Source organism: Morchella importuna, assembly GCF_003444635.1.
Source record: "Morchella importuna strain M04M26 chromosome Unknown Morimp01GS038, whole genome shotgun sequence".
Lineage (NCBI taxonomy): Eukaryota > Fungi > Ascomycota > Pezizomycetes > Pezizales > Morchellaceae > Morchella > Morchella importuna.
This window is the reverse complement of record NW_025763435.1, coordinates 213,886-238,532: the sequence shown is the minus strand read 5'-3', so window position 1 is coordinate 238,532 and position 24,647 is coordinate 213,886. Positions and strand designations below refer to the sequence as shown.

At 48.8% G+C, this 24,647-nt stretch overlaps 5 protein-coding genes across 5 annotated transcripts; 3 read left to right on the top strand and 2 right to left on the bottom strand.

Annotated features, from left to right (window-relative positions):
* Positions 1-1,281: 1,281 nt before the first annotated feature.
* LAJ45_09686 (uncharacterized protein) lies at positions 1,282-5,470 on the bottom strand (the record flags this gene model as incomplete). Its single annotated transcript, XM_046119226.1, has 5 exons — positions 1,282-1,653; positions 1,711-2,910; positions 2,979-4,424; positions 4,479-4,591; positions 4,663-5,470. 5 exons carry the CDS (start codon positions 5,468-5,470, stop codon positions 1,282-1,284), a joined length of 3,939 nt encoding a protein of 1,312 aa, XP_045967548.1.
* A 611-nt stretch (positions 5,471-6,081) lies between these two features.
* LAJ45_09685 (uncharacterized protein) lies at positions 6,082-7,051 on the top strand (the record flags this gene model as incomplete). Its single annotated transcript, XM_046119225.1, has 2 exons — positions 6,082-6,322; positions 6,372-7,051. The coding sequence occupies 2 exons, from the start codon at positions 6,082-6,084 to the stop codon at positions 7,049-7,051; spliced, it is 921 nt and encodes a 306-aa protein (XP_045967547.1).
* A 2,325-nt stretch (positions 7,052-9,376) lies between these two features.
* On the top strand, positions 9,377-11,266 carry LAJ45_09684 (uncharacterized protein; the record flags this gene model as incomplete). The annotated part of the gene is made up of 2 exons (XM_046119224.1): positions 10,651-10,661; positions 10,735-11,266. The coding sequence occupies 2 exons, from the start codon at positions 10,651-10,653 to the stop codon at positions 11,264-11,266; spliced, it is 543 nt and encodes a 180-aa protein (XP_045967546.1).
* A 1,623-nt stretch (positions 11,267-12,889) lies between these two features.
* LAJ45_09683 (uncharacterized protein) lies at positions 12,890-14,810 on the bottom strand (the record flags this gene model as incomplete). Its single annotated transcript, XM_046119223.1, has 3 exons — positions 12,890-13,801; positions 13,853-14,362; positions 14,595-14,810. 3 exons carry the CDS (start codon positions 14,808-14,810, stop codon positions 12,890-12,892), a joined length of 1,638 nt encoding a protein of 545 aa, XP_045967545.1.
* A 4,774-nt stretch (positions 14,811-19,584) lies between these two features.
* LAJ45_09682 (uncharacterized protein) lies at positions 19,585-20,730 on the top strand (the record flags this gene model as incomplete). The annotated part of the gene is made up of 2 exons (XM_046119222.1): positions 19,585-19,704; positions 19,879-20,730. 2 exons carry the CDS (start codon positions 19,585-19,587, stop codon positions 20,728-20,730), a joined length of 972 nt encoding a protein of 323 aa, XP_045967544.1.
* Between the last annotated feature and the right edge of the window lie 3,917 nt (positions 20,731-24,647).

Here is a 24,647-nt window from a genome sequence, read left to right as displayed (position 1 = left end):
TAAGTAAGCACAAACACACGCACACACACCAATTAGACGAGGAAAAGGTCAGTAAGGGACGCCCGCGGGGCACGGTGGAGAAAAACGCGACCGAGGCGATTAGTCGGTCGGTTAGATTGGAGAGAGACGACTAGCTGAGCAATTGGAGTTGATGCAGTGGTTTATTGACTGGAACGAACGATTGAGGACGCGCTGGGAGAGATAGATGTTGGGAGGATGGGGAGAGATGGGGGAGATGGGGGAGATGGGGGAAACAGACACGAGACGGGATGACGTTCAGTGGGTGGGCGAGTGGGTGAGGCTCACGAACCCTATTTGTCTATCGATAGCTGGACCTGGCTGGCCCTGTGCGGTCTTGGCAACGCCCGAAACGCCATCCAGGGTCGGTGTTTTTCACAGATATCCCATCCACACACACCACATATTCTAGAGCAAAAAAAAAAAAAAAAAAGGCCATACCATTCGTCTTCATAAAAGCTTTATTTACATCCACCTTTTCCACCCTTCCACCATCCATCCATCCATCCATCCATGCATCCTCCACCTCCCGGTCCTACAAAAAAACAAAAAAAACGAAATAAAAAAAACCAGAAAAGGAGCTACAAAAAAAGTTATCTATAGCCAACACATATAAACGAGCAAAGAGCAAAAAAAAACAAATACACATCCCCACACTTTGACTAGGCTTCTTCTGCCCATTAAGTACTACCACTACTAAGTAAGTACCAACCAGCACCTGAACGACCCCCCCCCCCCCTCTACTTCTTCCCCCCCTCTACTTCTTCCCCCCCACCCCACCCCAACCCCGTCCCCGCCCCGCTGAAGGAGACCAGAAAGAGCTACAACGAGACAAGATAAATAAGATAAGGAAACTAGCACAGCTAGCTGTGCTAGCTATAGATAGAGTACAGACAGACAGCTGAGGAAGCGCAAGAGGTAGAGAGAGGAAGAGCAAGATGTAGAGAGAAAACGATATGATAATTGCAACAGCAGTAACCACAATAGTGTAACATGCACGAATGAAGAAGAAGTAGTAGTAGTAGTAGTAGAGAAAAAACCACAAAATAAAAGCAAGAAATAAAGGAAGAAGAAGAAGAAAGCCAACACCCGGATTTTAACAAATAGAAAAAGAAGAAAAAAAAGCTGACAGAATAAAAAAAAATGGAAGAGAGAAAGAAGACAAATAGCCCCCCGAAGAAAAAAGAACCAAACGAAAAGAATATTACCCCTTCCTCTCTCTCTCAGAGCATGCATGCACGGGCTCCTCGTCGTTACATGTAATTACACATCTGCCATTTCCTCGTCCTCATCCGGTGGCACCCCAACCTCTGGATCCGGCTCCGACTCATTATCGCTCTCCACCTCAGCCTCCTTCTCCTCCTCCTCGGGGTCCGCATTCTCATCATGATGCTCCTCCTCCTCCTCCTCTTCACCTTCCTCCTCCTCATCGTCCTCCTCATCCTCCTCTACATTCTGCCCCTTCTTCTTCTTCTCGCCCGAATCCTTCGCCCCCGCCTCTGCCTCAACCTCAGCCTCCGCATGCTCCTCCTGCTCCTCCCCACCCTCCTCCTCATCATCACTATAGTTAATAATCTCCCCCGGATACGGCCTCGGCTTCCTCCCCCGCTTGCCCGGCACCTTCTTCACCTCCTCCTCGCCAATATTCACGTGCGCCACAATCTCGCGGTAGTTCGGCCCCAGCTTACTCACGTTCCTGTCGAGCCGCTTCTTGAACACCGCCTCGTCGACGGCCCCCGCAAGCACGGCGAGAACAAGCTTCCCCGTAAACTCGCAGAGCCGCTGCTCATGCAACAGCACGGCGCTCTCGTCGGCCTCGGTCTTCTCTGCATCGTCGGCCTCCGTGTCCGCGTCGTCCACGCCCTCAGGCGCGGCGTGCTCGTCGGGCTCGAGCGCCCGGCTGGACGACTTGGCAAACGTCTTTTCGAGCGCGTCAAACACTTTCAGCATCTCCTCTTCCAGCGAGGCGTCGAGCTTCCTTCCCAGCGCTGAGAGCTTCACGGCAATCTCTTCAGCGGCGTCGCCAACGACGCCGTCTTCGCCCTCTGCGGCGGGCTTCTTCTTCTCGTTCCTTGCGGCCGCGGCGATGAAGAGTGTTGCGAGGCCCATTATTGTTGTTGCGGCCGTGATCTTGACGGGGTCGACCTTGCCGCGGTTTTTGATGATGCCGCCGACACGCTCCATGATTGCGTTACGGCGGAGCGTGAGGTCGTCAATGTCCAGGTCTGCGAGGTCCTCGGTCTCGCTGATGGAGCTGACCTTCCACATGAAGTAGTACTCGAGCGTCTTCATCGTGCGGATGATGAGCTCCTCCTCAAGCTCGTCGACGCTGCCGCCGCGCTGCAGCAGCGCCATCAGCACCTCGATCGGCTTGAGGTCCGCGGTCTTGGACTTGCCCTTTGCGGACGTCGCCGGCGGCGTCTCCATGATCTCCACGCAGTTTGTGATGGACGCGATGTACTCGAGTCTGCGCACGGTGTTGATCAGCTCTGTCAGGCTAGCGTCGCTAAACTTGCCCTTTCCGAGGTCCTTGCCGCGGACGGCGTTGACCAGCGCGGTCACGGTCTCGTCTTTCAGCTGCCCGACTTTCTGGTCGGTGACCTCGTCGAGCTCCTCGAATGTCTTTGCGTGCAGGAGGGCTGCGGAGGCCTCTTTGAGCACGGACTCGTCCGCGTGTGTCAGGAACTGGCGGTTGATGTCGTCGAGCAGTGATGCGTAGGCGGTTGACTGGCGCAGCTCCTGGAAGACGTCGAGCTTCATGAGCTGCTCGAGACGCAGGACTGAGGACGCCGCGTCGGGGACTGGCCCGAACTTCTTGAGGAGCGGGGGGATGAGCATCATGAGGTTACGGGACACTGTCTCGGTGTGCTTCTCGATTTCTTTTGCAGTGCGCTAGCGTGGTGTGTTAGTACAGTACGGGTCAATGATCGATATTCAGATATATATATGTTTTTACTTACTTTTGCAGCGCCTCTCTTCTTTCCGCCCTCGCCTCCCTCGGCGATGTTAGCAGCGACACTCGCATTGAGAAGCTGCAGCAATATCGCCTCTTCCCTTGCCTCGAGCGCGACCATCGCCTTAATCTTCTTCTCGAGATCCTCCTCCTCGCTCCCCTCCTCGACCCGCGCGCCCTCGCTGTGGTCATAGAGCAGATACTTCGCCACGCCCTCCCAATCACCCACCTCATCAAACGCCTCCCAGAGCACACTCCCCGCCAGCGAAAACCTACTCTCCGCATCGCCAATCTTGAGCGCACTCTTCTCAATCCCCTGCGCCGCCGCGTCCGCGTCTTCGTCCGCCGCCCCGTCCTCAAGATCATAGTTCGCAAGCACCTCAACAAGACACTTCAGCTTGATCCACGACAGCGTCGGGCCCTCAAAGTTCTCGTCCGAGTCGTCGCCGAGCGCCTCCAGGACCGCGTCTTCGCCGCCGAGCTCTTCCAGCTTCTCTTCATACAGGTCGCCGATGTTCTCGACGAAGAAGCCGACGACTGCGCGGCGCACCTTGGGCTCCGAGTCGAAGAGGAGGCGGCCGACGGTGTCGATGTCGGCGGGTTCGAGGTAGCCGACTTCGCGGACGACGTCGAGGAGCTCGACGGTGGCGGCGCGGACGCTGGCGTCGGCGTCGCGGGTGGCCATCTCGACGAGACGCGGCCGGAAGCGCTCCGTGAAGTGGCGGAGGCCCGATACGGAGTCTTTTTTCTTGAAGAGCTTGGTGAGCGCTTTGACGACCTCGAGACGGGTTCCTGGGACCGTGTCTGAGAGCACCCAGCCCAGGTAGCGGAGATAGGACCCGTCGAAGAAGACGTCTGGCAGGGTGAGAATCCACGAGCCGAGCTCGCGGACACAGTCGGAGCGGATCTTTGGGTCGATATCGCGGTATCGGTGGACGAACACAGTGTCGAAGATGTCCTTGATTATGTTTTCTGTGACTTCTCTGCGCTCTTCGCCTTCCTTCAGCTTAGTTTCCAGCGCCGTGATTCTACCCTCGTTGCGCTTCCCCTTCTTTCCCTCGGCCTCGAACTGGCGGTTTGTTGTGCTATTCGCTTTTCTAGCCTCTGCGGCGATCGTGGCAAGGCTGGACACAATGTCGAGCGCGAACACGGTGCTGGTATGGCGGAACTGCCGCAGCGTGGAGGAGGACATGGCCGCGATCCAGACCTGGAAGTTCTCGATGAGCGCCGGGTCGGTGTACAGGATGTCGCGCGCAGCAAAGGTGGACATGAGCGAGTGCAGGAAGGACGAGAGATTCTGGCGGAACCGGCGGAACTCGGGCTTCTTGGAGGTCAGCGGGTAGTCGGCGTGTCGCTGCCGCTGGAAGGCTTCTTGGATCTGGGAGAGGGTCTCGGCGGCGGAGTCTTGGTCTTCAATGTCGTAGTTTGTGACGGTTTTCTCGCAACCGCAGCACTGCAAGTGGGTGGTTAGCAATTGGTTAAATATATCTGTAGGATGGAGTCTTACCTTGAGGATCAAATTGACCATGTCTTTCATTGCCTCTGTGTTGTCGCCCTCGTATTTCACGGTCCATGACTGCGCGACATCATCGTGATCTTCGTCGCCATTAAATACAGAGTCTGCCACAAACAAATTAGCCATCAAGTATTCCCAAAGTCAATGCCATCGTAGAAGAAAGAAAATAGCATACCAAACAGAGCATTCTGCTCGATCTCCCCCGCCTCACCCTCCTCACCCTCACCACCCTCTCCATTCGTAGTCCTCGCTTTCCCCTTCCCCTTCCCTTTCGCCCTCCCCCCGCTCCTCTTCCGCTTCACAGGCGTCGCCGCCACCGCGCCCGTCGCAGTTCTCGTCTTCTTCGCGGGCGGCTTCTTCGCGCTGCCATCATCCGCAGCCCGTGTCTGCTTCCGTGCGCGCGCAGCAGCATTCCTTTTCCGCCGCTCCTTGATCTCCTCCTCGTCCGGCTCGCCCTCCGAGGACTCCTCCTCACTGCTCTCCTCCTCGTCATCGTCATCCTCCTCCTCTTCTTCATCTTCTTCTTCAGCCTCATCTTCAGCCTCCTCATTGTCTTCTTCAGCCCCACTAGCTTCCTTTTCCTTCTCAGGTTCTGGGTCCTTCGCTTTCGGCTTCGCTTTCGGCTTAGCTTTCGGCTTTGCTTTAGCCTTCGACCTCGGCTTCGGCTTCTCCTTCTCCGCCACTGCTTCTTCTTCTGCCCCCTCCTCTACCGCCTCTTCCTCGTCGTCCTTGCCCCCATCCTCACTGTCGCCCTCATCTTCCGACGAGGACTCCTCCCTGACGGGCCGCTTTCGCTTCGGTCGCTCCGCAGCCTGCTGCGTGGCCAGCAGCGTGGGCTTCTTGACCACTCTTGTGGAGCGCCTACGGTTGCCTGTGTCTGGCGCTGCTGCTGCTGCTGCTGCTGCAGACGCGCCGTTCTTTGTGGTGGTGGTGGGGGCTGTGGTTGACGCGTCGACGGAGACAGCGTCGTCGCTGGTGTCCATCGCGTCTGGGGGATTCGAAGCGATGCGTGCTGGCATCGAGCAGGTGGGGGGAGAATTGATTAGCTGTGGTCGCTTGTGTGTAAATAGCTGGGGGCGTGGAATGGGATTAATGGGGGGGGGATTGGGTTTGTGTGTGGTGTTGTTTGTCTCGGTGCTGGCTGGCGCGTGAGTGGAGGAGGAGGGAGGGAGGAAGAGAGGGAAGAGAGAGGGAAGAGAGCGATGGCAGAGCACTCGAGCAGACAGACGACGTGACGGGGGGTGCGTGTGTGTGTGATGGATGTGCAGCGATGATGATGGCCGCTGCAGTGCACTTGCACGGAGATGGAATTCGACTATCGAGTCACAGACTTCAATGATTGTCTAGTGTTTGTGATTGGCCATGTAAAAACCTGTGAGAAAGCTATTGCCGGTTTTCATGCATTTTTAAAAGCTGCAGAGTCGGAATGACAATCACCGACAGTCACTCGCAATGTCATGCAATCTCGCCCGCACGTGACCACACGATAAGAGGCACAGTTAATTCCAATTCACCCCTCCGCAAATAGATAGATGCCCCTCTCCGCCCCACTGCAGAACTACAATAATATAATCTCACGATCATTTCCAATTTGATGGCTGCTTCTGTGAGCCCTGGGGACGGCTTCATCCATGCCCGACTTCTCCCTCCATCTCGCTTTGTTCTACCATCACTCGAATTTGTGTATCCGCTAAAGCTAATCTCCACCTCACCCCCGGCAGCTCCGTACCTCACTGTTTTCCTCCTCTCCTACGGTGGCGGTCTTGTATCAGACGACAAAATCAACCTCAAGATCCTCCTCGAAGAGCACGCAAAGCTGTGCCTCCTAACCCAGGGTCAGCCCGCCATGTCCCGAACCCAAGTCCACCGCTGATCCAACAAAAGGCAGCACCAAGATCTTCAAGCGCAAATACCCCAGCCACCACACCTCCCAAACCCTCGCGATAACGCTGCACCCGTCATCGGCACTCCTGCTGCTCCCCGACCCCATCCAGCCATTCGCAGACAGCTACTACACACAGCACCAGATCGTTGACATCCCGCCCGACGACACGGCAAGCTTCGTCCTCCTGGACTGGGTCAGCGAGGGCCGCACGGCCCGCGGAGAACGCTGGGACTTGGCACACTTTGAGAGCAGGAATGAGATCTATACTACGATCACGGCCTCTGGGCACCGTAGGTTGCTACTGCGAGACGCATTGATACTCGACAGCGAGGCGCTGGGCGGTGAGGGTCTTTGTGGGAGGATGGACGGGTTCTCGTGCGTAGCGACGCTGATTGTAAGGGGTCCTCGGTTCGCCGGCTTGGCTGAGTGGGCGCTGCAGCGCTACACGGATGAGCCGAGGATTGGCGGGAAGGGGTTTGCGGTCAAGGTGAGTGAGGACGAGGCGCAGAAGAGGAAGTGGGAGGTGTTGTGGACGGCGACGAGTGTGAGGGGGTTTGTGTTGATGAAGGTGAGTGGGAAGGAGCTGGAGGAGGTTAGAGGGTTTCTGAAGGAGTTTTTGGAGGATGAGGGAAGTGTAGTGAGGGAGTTTGGTGGAGATGCGTTGAGGTGCTTACAGTAGAAAATACGTGTACATATGTGTACCATACCATAAGAGCGATCAAAAAACAATCACGACGAAATTGCAAAGATCTCTGGTCTTGATACTAACACTTATAACTTGGGAGCCTAGAGCACTTCGATTAGGGATGCAGCTCTTTACTCGGGGTTTGTGACAGGGAAAGAAAATTTATTAGTATATTTTGTCAGCTCATCGTTTTGAATTCATCACTTAACGTTCTGTGTTACGATTTGTTGAGTTGGTAGTCCCCCGAAGGAGGTGGGGGCGTACTTGCGATGGTCGAGGACTATGATTAGATCTAGACTCAAGCGTCCCCCCATACAAAAAGCTCAGCTTCATGCGATAATTCGTTGGAAACATCAACAAAAGTAGCAGTAGAGGTACGGTTATATTGGGATATTAAACCAAAAATGTAAAAAATGAATCGGCCGAGTATTGTAAGGCAGTGCGTGTTCCAATGACTGTAGCAGAACCGAACTATTGGATGGTAGGAGAGACGACGATGATATTAAGCGGAGTAGCAGAGTCTCTAGCTTTATACGACATAATTGAGGACAGATTGTCAGGCCACCTATTCCTCGCTAGCTAGAAGTCCATAGTTGTAGCATACGTAGATGACAGGCACGTATCCTGCACGACAGCATCATGAAAGATGCTGTTTAGATGGCTTCCACCCAACTTTTAATTTTGTATTCAAAGCTGGATTCATGGAAGGAAGAGTACTGCGGTGGGGGTGCCAAAAAATATTTAAAGAAGTGAGTTTTAGGCATAGATATATGTAGTTCTCGGATCTTTGGTGGTCTATGTTATAATATCACTGAACTCGAATATATAGTTAGATCTTGCTAGTATTAGATATACTGGGATTGTTGCGGTCGGCCTGAGAGATTCTCTTTCCTTTGGAAGTTAAATTTATATCACCGATTTCATTGATGTTGTTAGTTAGTCATAATATATCACTCGTGGCAGTCATTTGTGTTGCTTCTCCATAAATACACCCCGCGCGGGATTTCCACCGTACAGCGACAGGTAATAAGTGATGGAACGCCCGAGAGTACAAACACCAGGTGTTGGTGGCGTTTTACCAAAACAGGTATCGCTGTGTTCCATCACTTATTACCTACCGCTGTACTGTACTAAACACCAGCTCACACATATACTTTGCAATTTCAGTGTGCTCAAGCTTGTTTTATTAGATATATCCCTTTAAAGTTGGCTAAATAAAGGGAGACTAGCGGGTTAACGTTGGTTGCTCGAGCTAGCTGATAAGATCGACGAACGGACGCTCGAGCACTACGTGTAGTGAACCAGTCTATCCTATCAAGTTATGTGATGAATAAATACTTGCTGAAATCTTTACTTTGCCCGACTCTTAAGTTTAGGGCCACGAATCCGGCAATTAGGTGAGAAGTATCGTGAAAATAGGCAACATACCTACTTACATGTAGTTAAGGTTCCAGCAAGTAGTTTGGGATGTTACGATGGGAGTTCAGCTTGCAGTGTAGACAAGTCTAGATCTAGACTGTCAAAGATCAAAAGACATGCCAGAATATTGTAAAGCTCCTACGCGACTACATGAATCTTCGTCTATCTACTAAGCTTGGCACCCACAACCTCCTTCACATATTATGGGCTAGGGTTATATCGCCTTGGCAACAACTACATACATGTAACTACCACAACCTTCTACCATGCGACTCCGAGCAGTGTTCACAACTCCATAGATAAGTGAACAAAGTACCCTTAGGCCTCGAGCCCACATTCCAGGCCAGCATCTAGGTACTCCCGGCTCCTCATCTACACCAGGCACGGCCGCATAATAATAATCATTGTGATCAGGCTCGTAGTGATCATGCTGAAGATATCCACGGGGGCATGTGCCGGCCCTGCAGGGATCGTCGCGACGGACCTGCATCAGGAACGTTGAAGAGAGACATCCATCCGAGGGGAGAGAACTCACACTCCGCTGCAAAACTCATGACATCAGAAGAAGAAGACATCACTTCTCGGTATCACAAGGACGTGAAAACGGGCTATGGTTATCATATATATACTCACCGCGGCCGCAGCACCATCACGCGGAAATGGAAACTTGAAAGAAATGGAAAGAGCAAAATCATTCATAACGGGCTATGAGTCCTCCTTTGGGCGTCGAGTGTATATGCACTTCTGGTGGATATGTAGTGAACGAAACTGAAGCTTCCACCCTCCAGAGATAAATACACAGTTATATACTCGACCGACCTTGAAGGGAATACCAATATCAGTATCAATAATCAATAATACAAACATCGATACCAGGTTCTACTTTTTACCAAACACAACATGGGGCTCGCCAGTGGGGCAACTCCGACTTCTAGTCCAAACGCAAACAGCACCCACGACGAGGCAGACTACATCAACCTTCCACCGGCCATCGCGCGGACCCTCAGCTTCCGCTCCGTCTCCCGCACGCCGCGAAACAGCTCGCAGTTCCCGTTTCCATACGTGATTGATATGCAAGCCGGGAATGTCTACCAGGAGTCGACCGCAACTGTTAATCGGACGTCGTCTTTGGCTACCATCAGGCAGTCCATGGCCTACTTGCAGTCGTTCGATGATCCGCCTTTGACACCGGGCGGTGTGAATTGGATGCTGCAGCAACAGCAGCTTCAGCTCCAGCAGCAGCAGCAGCAGCAGCCACAGCCCGGGCAGGATGGTTTTGTCGGTACGCCGGTCGTGGAGCTGCCGGGTCCAATATTCAATCGCGGCTTCTCTCTGGCGGGGATCACCCCCATCAGCACGCAAACGCAAACCGCCGCGAAGCCCGAGGACTCGCAGAACCCAAGCCTGAGCCGGGAGTCCTCACGGTCCTCCGGGAAATCGCCCGGCTCTGTGGGCTCCATCCCCGAACGGCCCGAACGGCCCCCTACGAACCGGCAGCCCTCACAGGCAACAATCACGCAAGCCTCCTTCAACGCTTCCGCCACGACCCGGGACCACCCGCACCCGTCCCCACCGCCGCTGATGCGGAAGGAGTCGCAGACCACGATCAAGCTGCACCCAGTCCCGGAGGACACCTACAGCCCATCGATCCCGTCGATCCCGTCGACTACCACCCCCGATGAACCCCACCTGCACTTCCCGCCGCCGTCGCCGCACACCCACAGATCGCACCACCACCATCACCACCACCACCAGCAGCCAAAATCCAGCATCTACGACACAACGGGGAGCAGCTTCTCGTGGTCGACGGCCTCACACGAGCCCGACCCGCGCTACGACCGGCTGCTGTTCGACTACCGCGTGATCGCGCAGTCAATGCACGCCTACCGACACATCTCCATCTTCCGCCGCTTCGGGCGGCTGTCGATGGCGAACCTGCTGTACTACCAGGACGAGCTGACGTGCATTGAGCGTGCGCTGTCGCACGTAGACATGGAGGAGACGCGGTGGGCGCAGACGGGCGTGAGCGAGAGCGACAGCGAGAAGCAGGAGCTGCGCGAGACGAGGATAAAACTCATGAAGATGCTGCAGGACAAACTGAAGAGCTACTGTTCGTCTCCCACCCTCCCATCCTCCCCCCACTTTACTTCTATTGTGTGGAGATGCTAACTAATATGGGTGGGGTGTATGTACAGACGAAGCACTCCTCCTCCAAGAGCAGATCTTCACCTCCCTCGACCCCCCCGCCCCATCGACAGCCGCCTCCTCGCCGCACTCGAAGACCCCTCCTCCTCCCCCTCCGACTCCAACCCGTTCACGGGCGCACCCAACAGCGACGACCTCATAGCACTGGGCCTCGGCGGCCGGGACTCACTCGAGAAGCTTGTAGGCCGCCTCGTCCCCGCGCTCTTCCCGCACCGCAACCCCAGCGTCGAAGATGTGCGCCACCGCAACCTCTCGCAGAAGGACATGGCATCGATTCTCTCGCCGTTCACGCGGCGCATCACGCGGCTGATCATTGCGCTGGCCACCACGGCGCTGATGCTCGGCCCCATGGTCATCCTGCAGTTTGTCACGAGTGCGACGTGGAAGCTGGTGTGTATCAGCCTGTTTACGGTTGTGCTGGCGCTGCTGGTCGCGCTGGCGACGAGGGGCCGCGGGGAGGCGATCGTCATGGTGGTGGCGGCGTATGCGGCGGTGTTGGTCGTGTTTGTGCAGGGGAATCAGGGGTGTGGGGGAGTGGTGCCCACGATTGGTGCTGGGGGTGCTGGGGGTGCGGGAGGTGGATGAGAGGAGGAGGGAGGAGGGAGGAGGAGGGGCGAGGGGGGTGAGTGATAGTGCGTGCTTCTCTTTTGTTGAGTGGGTTTAGTGGGTTTAGTGGATGTAGGTAAGGAGGGATCTTACAGCAGTACTGCCAATCACGATTTTTTTCTTTCTTCATGATGAAATCATAATGAATGTATTTTAACGAGTGCTTTTACGTTGAGACAATTAACAATAATGAATAATAATGAATGAAATCACCAGACTATCACTATCAGTATCACAATCACTATCACAAGCCTGAATCTACACTTGCGGCGAGTGATTGAGTGCTACACAGGAAGGGCAACGGTTCCCAAGGCCGGGTGCACAAAGTGCGCAGTCAGTGTCAATGATTGGGCTGTTCTCGGAGCACAACGGTATCACTGATCGCACTGTCCGCTAAGACTGTTACACGGCCCTAGTGGATGTAACATGCGTAGGGTGGTGATACCTATGTTGTCACTCTACTACATGCACTTGGGGGCCGTGGAATAAACAGGTTATGTATGGGGTACGTCCTCGCTGAGAATGACCTACAGTGACCCGGTCATACTCTACCAAAACCGTTATCACTCTGACCCCAAGGCCCGTTTGCACTGAAGTCGCTGACACGTACCAGGCTCGACCTCGGCTAACCCGCACTTTGACGTCGTCGAACCTGAAGATCTGCAGAGAGATACATAGCACTAACCACAAGCCGTTGGTACGATCCTCAAGTGATGAGCTCTACAAACATGGAAATTTTCTTAATTCAACAAAATAATTACGAGCTAACACGGCCTAAAACATCACACAAAGGCCTGGTTTCAACCCCACTACTACATGTAGGCACGAGCACACGATAAGCAACACAGGAACGTTGAAGTCTCATTGGCGCCACACAGGAAGTCTACAGCCACAAAAACTACGCCACAGAGGTCACATGACAGTAACAAACAAAAAAGATTTGAAGACAGCGGAGTGAAGAATACAGTTAGGGGAAAATAGGATTTTACAGAAATAATGACGCCTTTCGAATGGGAACCTTTTAGACAAGAAGACAAATATAGAAACCATACCTGTAGAGAAGTTGAGAGCAACTTCTTTTTGGGCCGAGAGTTCCTTTCAACTACAGGATCTGGGCATGTGTGGTGACGATGATGTGATGTGTGATGATGACAGGAGCAGAAAAGTGATTCAGAAGAGGGTTTTGATGGGCAATTCGAGGATTTTTTTCCTCTCTCGTTGTGGGAAAAGGGATGGGAAAATATGGGCTTTAACAAAACGACAATACAGGAATTAAAAAAGATCTGGACATGCTAATGACAAGAGTGAGAAGATTTTTGAGGAAAACGAAAATCCGGATAAAAGAAGAAATCCACATCAGATATGGCATATTTAAAACTCCGAATCCCCTGTTGTCAATGAGGTTCATCCAAAGAATTCGATGACATGACCACATTCCTTGTTTCATCCATTCATATTCCCAAATTTCCCCGAAAAAAAAAAGAACTAAGTTCATCCCAAGAATCAAACCTCAGAAAAAAACGAGAGTACTGTTTAAGACCAAATCCATTGCCCTATGTGCCTTTCCATCTTATTGTGATTTTATTTAATGTAGTCAGACATTTACATGTCCATAGAATCACCGTTGGCAAAGTTGAAACCACCCGCCTGCGGCTGAGCGCCAAAAGCAAATGTTCCGGTAGCGCCATCCTGTTGGGCTGCAGGCGCAAGGCCCTGGATCTCACCACCAGCCTCATCATCCTCATCCTGGAAGTACTTCTCGATAATGTTGTATGCCTTCATGTAGATCTCCTCGTTCGCGTTGTTCTGGCAAGCGTGGATACGCTCCATACCACCGGCCTCTTCAATGTACATGGCGTAGCGGTTGAGATTGTCGGTTTCGGCGTTCTTGTCCATTTCTCCAACCTTAAGAATGTTCTCCAAGCCATCAAGAGCAACCTGGATAATCTTGTTGTCCATGCATCCCAAAAGATCACAGAGAGGCCTGATGCATCCTTGTGAAACAAGGTATCTGATCTGCTCCGGCTTCTGAAGACCTCCGCTGGTTGCGTTGGAGATAGCCCAACAGGCTTCTTTGCGAGTCTTGAAATCGCCGTTGGAGAGAAGGTTAATTAGAGGAGGGATGATGTTGGCATCAATGACGGCTTGGATCTGGTTGGAGTTTCCAGCGGTGATGTTGGAGATTGTCCAGCAAGCCTCCTTGCGAATACCATCTTTGGGGGAACCCAGAAGGGAAAGCAGGGCAGGAAGGGCACCGCAGTTAATAATGACCTGAGTCTGGACATCATCACCGGTAACAATGTTACCAACAGAGCGGAGAGCTGGAGTTTGAACAGATGTGGACGCATGCATCAGAAGCTCTACAAGACGGCGAGGGATACCAGCCTCAATGACAGCCTGGATCTTGTCATTTGAGCCGTCAGAAAGGTAAGAGATAGCCCAGCAAGCATCAATCAAAACCTCGTCGTCCAAAGAGTAGACTAGTTTCGCTAAAACGGGTAGGGCGGGGAGGATCTGACCACATAATTAGCTTCATGCCACTTTACTGTCCGACAGGGTACTTACAGTTGCCCAATCAGGCTGAGGGGTCTTTCCACGGCAGAAGTTACTCAAAGTCCAAGTAGCATTCCTCAACATGCTCAACTTGCGGCTATCACCCAATAGGTTCAATAGAGGTGGCAAGGCACCTGCAGAAAGAACGTAATCCCTGCATTGTGGCGAGTCACCAGCAATGTTTCCTAACGCCCAAACAGCCTGCTCTCGAACATCTGGCTCGTGGCTTGACAATAGCTCGACAAAGATTGGGACAGCGCCAGCATCAATGACAACTTGTGTTTGGGTGGCGGATCCAGAGGCAATATTTGTGAGAGCCCATGCAGCCTCAAACTGAACAAGGGTGTGGGGAGAGCGAAGGAATTCGACGAAGCGGGAGACAACACCACATTCGATGACCTTTTCAATTGGAGGATTACGCTCCTTTGACAGAAGTTTGCGGAATTTGGTTGTGGCTTGGATTTGCTGGTCAATCGATTCTGAAAAGACTCCGGCACACATTGAGGGGAGATCTTCGTTCAACTACCATTTATTATTAGCCATGTCAAATTTAGATACTTCTACTGGTAAAAAAATCTCCGAGGAACCAATCTGCATGACGCGACCTTCTGTCTTTGTGACATTTAACTAGCTCGTGATACGCCAAGAAAGATGGGCTATCACAACGTGAAGAAACATAGAAACAAAAAAAGAAAACATAGAAAAGAGTAAGAAATGAAAGGAGAGTGGTAGACAGAATTTTTTGAACACGAACCTGAGACTCATTACCACCTTCCTCATCGCTCTCAGCTCCAGCTCCAGGAGCAGGGCTGGAAACAGCCATGTTTCTTCGTTTGGCCAAATTCTCCTCTCTCTTCTGTTTCCGGATCTCCACCTGCTGCTCTTCACGACGACGCCTCAACTCATCTGGCTTGAAGGTGCCCTTCGCCTTGAAGTTGCGCCTATGCTCGGGGATGTAGCGATCAGCCATGGTTGATTATTTTTGTGCTGAGAGTTGTATATTTTGAGTTGTTTGTGTTGGTGGTTGTGATGGGGGATGGTGGGGTTAACGGGAGAAGATGAGGGGTGTGGTCGGTCGGTCAAGGGTGAACAAGGCCTTTCAGGATAAGCGATAACCAGGCAGCGGGGTCTCTGAACCGGCAGCAAGCACAACTTTCGAATGAAGTGGAGAAGCGGGGCAGAATTATTTTTCTTCCTTCTGCTGCTATATGGAAAAAATGGAAAAAGAAGAACAAGGGGAGGGGCGGAGACTAAGGAGGAGGAGAAGAGGAAGAGAAGAAAAGAACTGAAAGGGGCGAGTCTAAGTACTAGTGGCAGGCAACAGCAGAGAAAAGGAAAGCAGCAGCAGTGCAACAACAACACAAGCGAACAAAGTGGAGAGCCAACAGTCTGTTAAACTTGGGTACGTACCGCCCACGAGGTTCCCCCACCTGAACTTGTGTTGCAATCAATCCAATCACGTTTAGGCTTGGCACATTTCTAACCGCTTCAAACTCGCTCACGTGAATCTCAACTTCCATCTACATAACCTCACTCTGTTCATCTCATTCATCTCAACTCGAAGAGTTGCCATTCTGGCCCCAATCAAGAGAAATATTTCCTCAACTGTTACATTCTTGCTGCTTTTATTGTTTCTAGTTGCCGCTACCCATGTTTGAGGCTGAACACCAACCAAACCAGCGACCGGTTAGGGTTGCCTCTAAGTGAGTACACGCTCTAAGAATGTGTGTACAAACCAAGCGTATTTATTAACATGTTGACTCATATTTCTACAGGAAGCATATATTGAGCCCTAGCCACCTAATAATACTTGTCTTGTGCTCATCCCATTATTTACAGTGATATTGGGAAGTCTTTGATTGAGCTCGACCTCATTTGGAGACTGTATATATATATGTTCCCATCAGCAACAACGGCACCGATAAAAACCATTTCTACAGAAGCTCGACGATTTTCTTTTATGTAAGTATTTTAGCTCGGATAACGGCGATATAACTTTACAAAATTCAACAGCGACATCCATCGGTACCCAAAGGTCCTATATCACATATTTTGTCAAAGAAATCATATTACCGGCCTCTCTCTCTTTTTTTTTAAAAAAAATATCAGGCTACATCCTTTTAATAACCACGCGGTTATAATTCATCGCCGTTGAGTAATCGGACGAGACATTCACATAATTATATAAAACGTAAAACTCGTTCCCACTAATTTTGTACGAAGCTCTCTCAAAATATCTCCTGGCACTTGGTTTGGGTAATTGCATTTACTGTTATAAGGCTAAGTCAAGGCTTTATTAATTAAATACACACGGTATCATACTTCATAGTAATGGTGCCTATACAGCACAATCTAGGCGTTGGGAACTAAGTACTGAATGTAGCCTGATCTGGGCCTGAATGAACTTTAAAAGATTTCTATCGGAATGTTTATGTGGGGGTTATCCTGTTACAAGCTTGTAAAACCATTCGGCCCAGGCCTGTGTACCTACATAAAATGAATAGGTATCACTACATGTATTCACTATTCACTGCTAACACAAGCGCTATGGGTTTAGGCAAGAGGAAAGAACCTCAATTTTACATTCAAATGAGGTAAATGGCTTTGAAGGCCTACCATTAATCCGGGCGCATTCTATCCATCCGAATCTGCGCTCTATGAATCTCAACGCCGACAGTTCTATATTTGCTCAGTCTCCAGCCGAGATTTTGCATGTAGGTACACACAAAGTACCACTGAATGTTCCACCAGGTAAGTATCAACAAGAAGGAAGATATCCAATCAGTATGGCTAGTATCAATAAAATCAATCACAATGTTTTTAAAAAAAAGAAATGCGGGAAAGAGTATCTAATCTGGCTATAATCCTGATACACTGGCAGTTTCACCCGGTCAGAATCTCAACATCTCTGTACCTTCTGCTAACGCCGAAGCCTATGTAGGCAAGCTTTTGTCTTTGTGCGACCTACAAGAACAGTGGTACTTTAGGTACATGTAGTTTAAGGCGGGGTAATGTCTCTGATGAGGATGTGACTTACGATACTGATAAACACGCCTTCTAGTTCTGAGCTATGCGGGGAGGGAACTTTCGGGGCCTAAGTTCCCGTGAAGCTTTCCTTTTTGTTCCTTTTCCTTCTATAGATAACGTTTAAGAGAAGCCAGATGAATGCTGTAGTTGCAGGTTCATAAGGAATCGTGTTCGTTACGAATAGGCCTAGGCGTTTCGGAACAACTCAAGCTTTCCTAACCAATGATTCTAGCAGGTATATATCAGCTACAGAAATAATTTCGCAACGTCGACAAATCCTTATCACCATGAGTTATATACACCATGGATAGTATTTCACTTGTCAACGTCTCTCGTATATGTATCTACTGTTATTGTAAGCCTTCAGTATATGTGACGGAATTCTTGTGATTGGCTACTGCTTGCATGTGAGTTGATCATGATAGGCCCAATATTACTCGTTTGAATCAAAAAGGTAATATAATCTTTCCGGAGATTAGAGACTCCTATCTTAACACACTATTTTAGTACGAAGGATCGACCAATTCTGCTAAAGGACGCACATAGAATCTAATGTATTTACAATTTGGGGCTCTGCATTATTGTTATTGGTTCTTGATCTGTATTGAAAGGAACGAATCAATATCCCATTCGGGTAAAATGCACTTGCATCTTCCGGGTCTTGACACGATCTCCACATTGATCACTCAGCACTCGTCGTACCAAGTACTTACCTTGGTTTGTATCTACCAAAAGACTTAGCTAGCTACAAGGCTGGGGTACTAATATGGTTTCGGATTTAACAGCAAACCCTTGTCCCTACGTAGCTATACATGCTGAGCTACCTCGATATAACTGAGCTTATCAAATATATCAGTCACGAGGAGACACCTTAAACCCTGCGGAATTTGAGAACCCTGGGCAGAAACTTGTGCTTTTAGGGTCATATTCACGAGAAAATCAAACTAACAGGAATACTGCTGGTCCTTCAGCCGGAAACCGATAGATTTCTCAGAGGCCACAAAACGGAGTGGAATTGTATTTCGTTGACCAATTAGTAGCCTGGGCTGAAAACTAATATGCACATCTGCATGTATTCAACCTATATATGTACTTAACTAGTAAGTGATACAATACAATGTTTAATTGCCGATTGGCTACAATCATGAGAAAAAATCTACATGTAGTCACACTAATGTCTTGTACTGTCACGCATTATAGAGAACGACCTGATGATTTGCGATGACAAACAAGGAGTATAGGAGCACTAGTCAGTATCAAAGACGTAATGATGGGGTTTGACTAACTTAGTCTTTGGATTTATTCGCGCAAACTGCGGCAGGGTCGCTACTACTATTGGCTAGTTAGCCGTCATCCTCTGGTAATATATCCCGGGGTGCTTACCTTCTAGCCAATCATAGATATACCTGTTTTATATGCCAGCGTCCCGGCCTTGATACTGGCCAGGCTCGAGGATCTTGAGTACTGTCTTTTCCCCTTCTACACTTGCTTTCTTTCGAGCTAAACCACGCATCCTCGCGCTTTGGATTGCGCGTCTAGAAAAAAAAAGGACAATTGCGCTTCCAATTTATTCTTCTCCGCCAACAATCAACGTACTCGATCGCATAAATGTAACCATAAGCGGGCGCTTGTATTTCGTATGCAAATAGAGAGCCCCTTTATTTGTGTATGCTTACCTTGCACCACATGTCTTGCAATTGGGATAGACTCCCCATTGGTTGATGTACAACTATTCGAGGAGAACGAAGGAGTTAAAGCATTCTATCACTAAGATGTTGATCCATGATTCTCGTCAAGAGATGCTCTACTGAGCTATGTCTAGAAACCGTGCTAGGGTATAGGTGCATAAAGATCCTGATTCCTTACATGACTGAACTCTAGCAGATATCAGTAACTATTTGAATATTTTAGTCTTGATCAGTGGTGGGGGCCTTCACAATTGTTCGACGTATAATCTAGAAGGACGCTCAGATTTCGCGTAAGCTTTAACGGTTAATTCCAAGTTAATACAACTCTCGTCTTCAAAAGTAATTCCAAAGCTTGCGTGTAGCACGTAATTAGATATCAATCCTCGCCCCCCCCCCCCTTTCCCCTCCTCACTCCCGGAAAGCACATGAAATTATAGTTTTTTGTAACGTTTCTGTATTTGAAATTGTAATTGGCCCTATTTCCGGACTTAGCTCTGGCCATCCATATATTCTAGATGATCGTTACAGCCGCATATCAGCCAACCAAGGAACTTCGTCTGAGAACTGTCAGCGTCCTAACGGTCATGCGATCAAATACTATCGTACAAGCACCGTGAAAAATATTTTCTCCATTCGTGGCGTGTAGTGATGCCAATCAACCACAACGATATGGGGAGGATCCTGTGCTTCTACCCGTAAGGACTGATATTCCTATGAAGAGATCATTAACATCTAGCTGAAACTGAGCTAAATGACGTGATTATGAGCTCTGCGCCTGCGCGTGTCCAAAATGCCCAGCGTCCTGAGTTTGGGGGTGTCATTCGAGATTTTGCGAGTGATAATACATGACTGCATCGCGAACTTATAACCCTCGCAAAGTCTCCAAAGATTCCATAGACAACACCCAGAGTAGCCAGCAAGATTCTACAGCCTTAAACTTCATATTTCTCGAGTCTTATTCTTTTTGAGAAGAACATCTGTTCAATTATTATTTCCCTTCGTCGTTTGAGAATACATCCAGTATCAGAAATGTCGTTCGCACCCGGTTTTGACAGTGATCCGGCCTCCTCTCCTGTCCCAGCCCAGCCACTTCAGTATGATGAGCTGTCGGTCCGTCTGGACATCGTTGGTAACTGTGGTGGCCTCAATGTTAGTAACCCCGTGAAGTGTTTATGGATACGAAGCTATTCAACGATAGTGTCGTATATATCCCAGCTCGTATAACTTTGATTATATGTGGTTTACCAATATTTTCACCATTATCCCTATCCGCCTAGCCCTTTTACTCTTTTGAGTCCACGACTAAATTATGTGCTTCCGCAGCCCCGCTATATTCTCGGTGAACTCAGCCCGGTACCACCAAACCAAATCACAATTGGTCACGGTACTTCCGGCACCGTCCTAGAGGCCGGGCTTAAATGTCACCTTGAGCCCGGTACCAAGGTCGCGATCTATCTCATTACCCCGTGTCGCAGGTGTGCGTGTTGCAAAGAGAGACAGTACAGCAAATGTATCGGGAAAAATCTCCACAAGCCGCACACCCCCGGGTCGGTTATCACAATTCTTAGGGCGCTTGTCGTACCACTCCCAAGCCCGCTCACACTTGATGAAGGCGCCCTCATCCAAGTACTCGCTCTGGCAGTTAAGATAGTCAACACGGCGGATCCAAAGCCTGGGCAGAGTTTTGTTGTGCTCGGTGTATCCTGTATCGGAATTCTTTGTTGTCTCCTGGCGCGCGCGCGAGGTGTGAGGCAAATTATGGTCGTGGACCGTGATGAGGGTCTTTTGGATGTCGCCAGACGGTTTGTCCGTTTTTCGGGGACTAGACCAGATGAGACTGTAGCGGCGATTACATGTGTTGTCCCCGAGGGGGTTGATGCGCTGGAAGGTGCTGCAGCACTGGTGCAGGCATTTGGCAGGGAGCCAGATATCTGTGTAAACGCAACTGGGGAGTACGGCCTAATGAATGTGGCATACAAGGCGGTGAAGGCTGGGGGTGTATATGTCCATGCTGGGGTCAGAGAGAGTGATGTGAGTTGGGACGTTTTGGAAATGTGGAGAGACGACGTTAAAATCCATGGGGGAGTCGGCTGTGAGGATTTGAATTATGAGGAGGCGGTAAAGATGGTCATGTACGGAGAGGTGAGCCTTCGTGAGTTTTGTCACCAGGGGTAGGTGTTATGGCGGGACGATTTTAGGTGACAATGATGGCTCCGGTGGTGGTTCTGGTAAGCAAAGTGCGTGTTAGTACAACTGTTTGGGATTTGACATTGAAATTATTGCTTGTTGCTTGTTGCTTGTTGGTTTTGCTTTTTGCGTTTGGAAATTGATACTGAAGTGTTTTTGTTGTTTATTTGCTTTTTGGAAATTGTTATTGAAATTGAAATTGAAATTGTTTTTCTTAATTGTGTAAGAACTGAAAATCGCTGAGTCAATGGAGTGCCTACCTGTTTTCAACTATTATCCTCCACCCATTCAATCCAAACTTGTCAATTGGGGGAAAAACTGCATTCCATACTAGTAAAGTTGATGTCACCTCAGATTCGGTAGAGATTCGATCAATAATCAGAAACCGCTTTTGTTCGCTAAGATGAATTCAGTAAAAAAAAATTGCAGTACCGATTCCTTTGTCCACGTGACACGAGTGATACAGAGTGATGCAAGAAGAAACAAACTTGGCTGCCTCTGCATTCGCTTAGATACTGTAACTGTGAGTACGTGACCGCAACACTTCTGTCTGAGGCTTAACATGCTAGGTATGGAAAGTTTGTGCAGTTAAGATGGCAGGAGAAAGGTGGCATGCTGTAACGCATTTGAGGGCACCGCCGGTGCTCGGTAGTGGGTTTTGTGTGATTTCTGGTGTTTCTGGTTTTTTCGTACGGGAGATCTAAAATTGGCGCCCAAATCTGCAGAAAGATCGCCGGTGACCGAGTAACGTATTCCCTCAGATAATTGCTCTTAATATGTGTGGTGTTGATTAGAGAGAACCCTCACTACCTTAAGGAGGTGCTCTGCCCCGCAAACCTTCTTTGAAGCTGTTTTCTGTTTTCCCATAGCCAGGTAATAATGAGCCGGTAAATGTAGCGTCTTATCTTCTCCTTCCTCCTTCCGATTTTAGATGATCGGCTTTGGGATAATAGTAGACCTAGTCTCTTAGGGAGCGTAGCTGATGATGCCTTAAATACACCCAGCTGCGCAGTGAAGAAAGAGGACCGGAGGATGGTTAGATGTAGTCATAGAGAGGAAAATGGCGGCGGAACACCACAAATCACCAGATATAGCAGCTGGGACCATAAAAGTAGATCTGTTTCATATAAGCCGATGGAACCATATGCGAGTGTTAATTATTTTAACACAAAGGCCTTTAAGCATTGTGTTTTGCGGAACTGATGATACTGCGCGTGATATATATCTAGGTTGTTAAATACATCAGACACCAAGAAGAAAACAAAGACGCATATTGACTGTTCGTATAATTAGAGTAGAGATAAATCGAGAAGCTGGCCTCATATTGCACCTACATGTATATGATGTACATGTAGTTACCCGAAAGACAGCAATTACGTAAAAACTTCGCTATTATGGGCAGAGGAGGAATCCAGGGTCTTATACTACGCCAATGATACTGCAGTACTACGTTGTTTCTCTTGAGCTAGGTACCATGTGCAGCTAATGCATAAAAAAGTCCTCACCACCGGCACAATGTTGGCTGCACCTTTTTTAAACTCAACCCGACCGCCTAGTACGCCGTGAGGAAAACGATGAAAACAATGAAAGAACAACAAGTTGATGTCAATAAATATTTCTGATACGAAAAACAGTTTGATAAGGCGAGAGGCCGATGAGGACTTCGAAGAACAAAGTTAAAATCGAAATTCTTAGATTCGATCCTATTCCCTTATTTGCCGCCGATGTTATGAATTAAGCAGGCTTGCCTTTGGAGATGAGACCAGTGAGAAAAGGATGTTATAAATTTCTGGTACCTAAATTAGTATGAAGCTAACTACCTGGAGTAGATGTGACTGATTATGTCGATACTACTACGCGCATTATATCTGATATCTCTGGTAGTATCTTTTCTCTGTAAATGAGAGTCTCGTGGTCCGCACAGACGACAACCACAAGAGATTGGGCAGAGTGAAGAACTGAATCCACAGGCCATATCACTCGAACTCTTGGGGCAGTGAGGGACAAGATACATCCCACTGCAGGGACTCTGTTCGCCTATCGCTTAAGATTGATCGATGGGCGATAGCTATTATGCTCCAACTTGATCGGTTGACTAGATCGATGAGCGTGTACGTGTAGCGGGGGTTAAATATGTGATTTCGATCAACCCTAATGCCAGATTATGCTAACACATATCTTGATGATTCACACGTGGGTTATAATTAAATATTCACACACATCTCTTTTTGAGTGGGTATATCTTAATATACGGAGTCAATTATTTTACACCGCTTTATCTAGATCTGAGAGTCCTTGTTGAATAAATAATTAACCTATAATAACCAAGCACCCACAAAATAGAAAGCTCTATTAACGCAGCATTTCACAAATGTCTATATGTCCTTAGAATTTTATATGAAGCTGATCTCCAATTTATTAGTCTCCTCACTCCGAATAACGACCAATTCTACTCTGGCCCATAAACTTTCTATTAAAACTATCAATTACTACTACTGGTCACGATGATCGCTGCCTCTTGGATTAAGTGGTACAGATCCAACTAACTCAGGCAAGAGGTATTTCTGTACAAAGGTTCATAGATCACTTGAATCTCAGAACTCAATGGTAGCGAATATCCTTCCAGCGCGGGATCATTAGTATTGTACTTCCACTAACCCTTGAGGCATTCAAAGTAAACCACAACAAGAAATACGTTTAAAACTAGGGGTAAACCACGTGGAGATGGCAAGCATGACAGTTAATCTATATTTCAACTTTCTTCGGGTTGCTTGTTCTTGGCCAAGATGCAAAGAACAATATTAAAAAACTAGTGCTTCTTAATATTGTTCCCCATGTAAGTAACCAAACACTGACCAACCAGCCAACAACGAAACAAAAAGCTCCGACACACCAAAAAAAAATATCACAATGTCATAACTTTTTCTTCGACCCCCCTCTTCACTCCCTTCATCTCTTTCCTCTTTTTCTTTCTTAAGTTATTTACAATGATTCCTTTACACCAACATTTCCGAAACGTCACTACGAAATCCCTTGAGAATCAAGCCTCATGTACACCCTCAATCGCTCCAGATCACTTCTCTTGTATACACACATCGACTATCGGGCCGTTTTCAAGGAATTAGTACGCCCCGGTGATCTTGTATAAAATCAGCCATCGGCTCCTAGGAAATCATAAGTTCACCAGGCAGCGAACTCTACCATCAGAAAATTATTTCACCTACCCTCCTAGATCCTATCTCATATACCCTACCAACTCAATAGCAATATGCAACCCTCCATTGTCGCGATTGCCCGGCCAGCAGCGCCTGAGACCGAGGAGCCCGTTGATGAGCAGCGCGGTAAAGCTTCTCCCGCATATACTGGTGTATATACTATAACATTTTTAATTTACTAATATTTTGATATATAGGCAAAATTTGGTTCCAGTGCGTCATTTGTTAGACTCCGACCTATATAAATAATACTCGCCATTTTACCAGCCAAGTAAACAGCAAATATCGCATGTCCAGCCACTACGTTCTTGTCTTTTAACCATATCGTCTTCAACATATGGAGGTCCTTGAACGTGCAGGTTCTGGGGTTTTCATGAGGACGCGATGGATTCTATTCTTTGTGTCTATTTACCTTATTTTATTGACTGGACTGGACTGTTAGCAACTGTGTCTTTATTTCCTTATTTATTTCCTTTGAGACTCTTTGAGATATAGAGAGAGAGATTAACAGAGATTATAGCATATGAACTATTTTACCTAATATATTATTCTTATATATGTAGAGTTTGCGTCTTAAATATCACCGCGATTTTGCTATATCCATGCACGTCTTTAATTCCAGATCCTATGATATAAGCTCCATCAGTAGTTGCAATTGTAGAAGTGGTCCGAGACCGACGTAGTCCACAT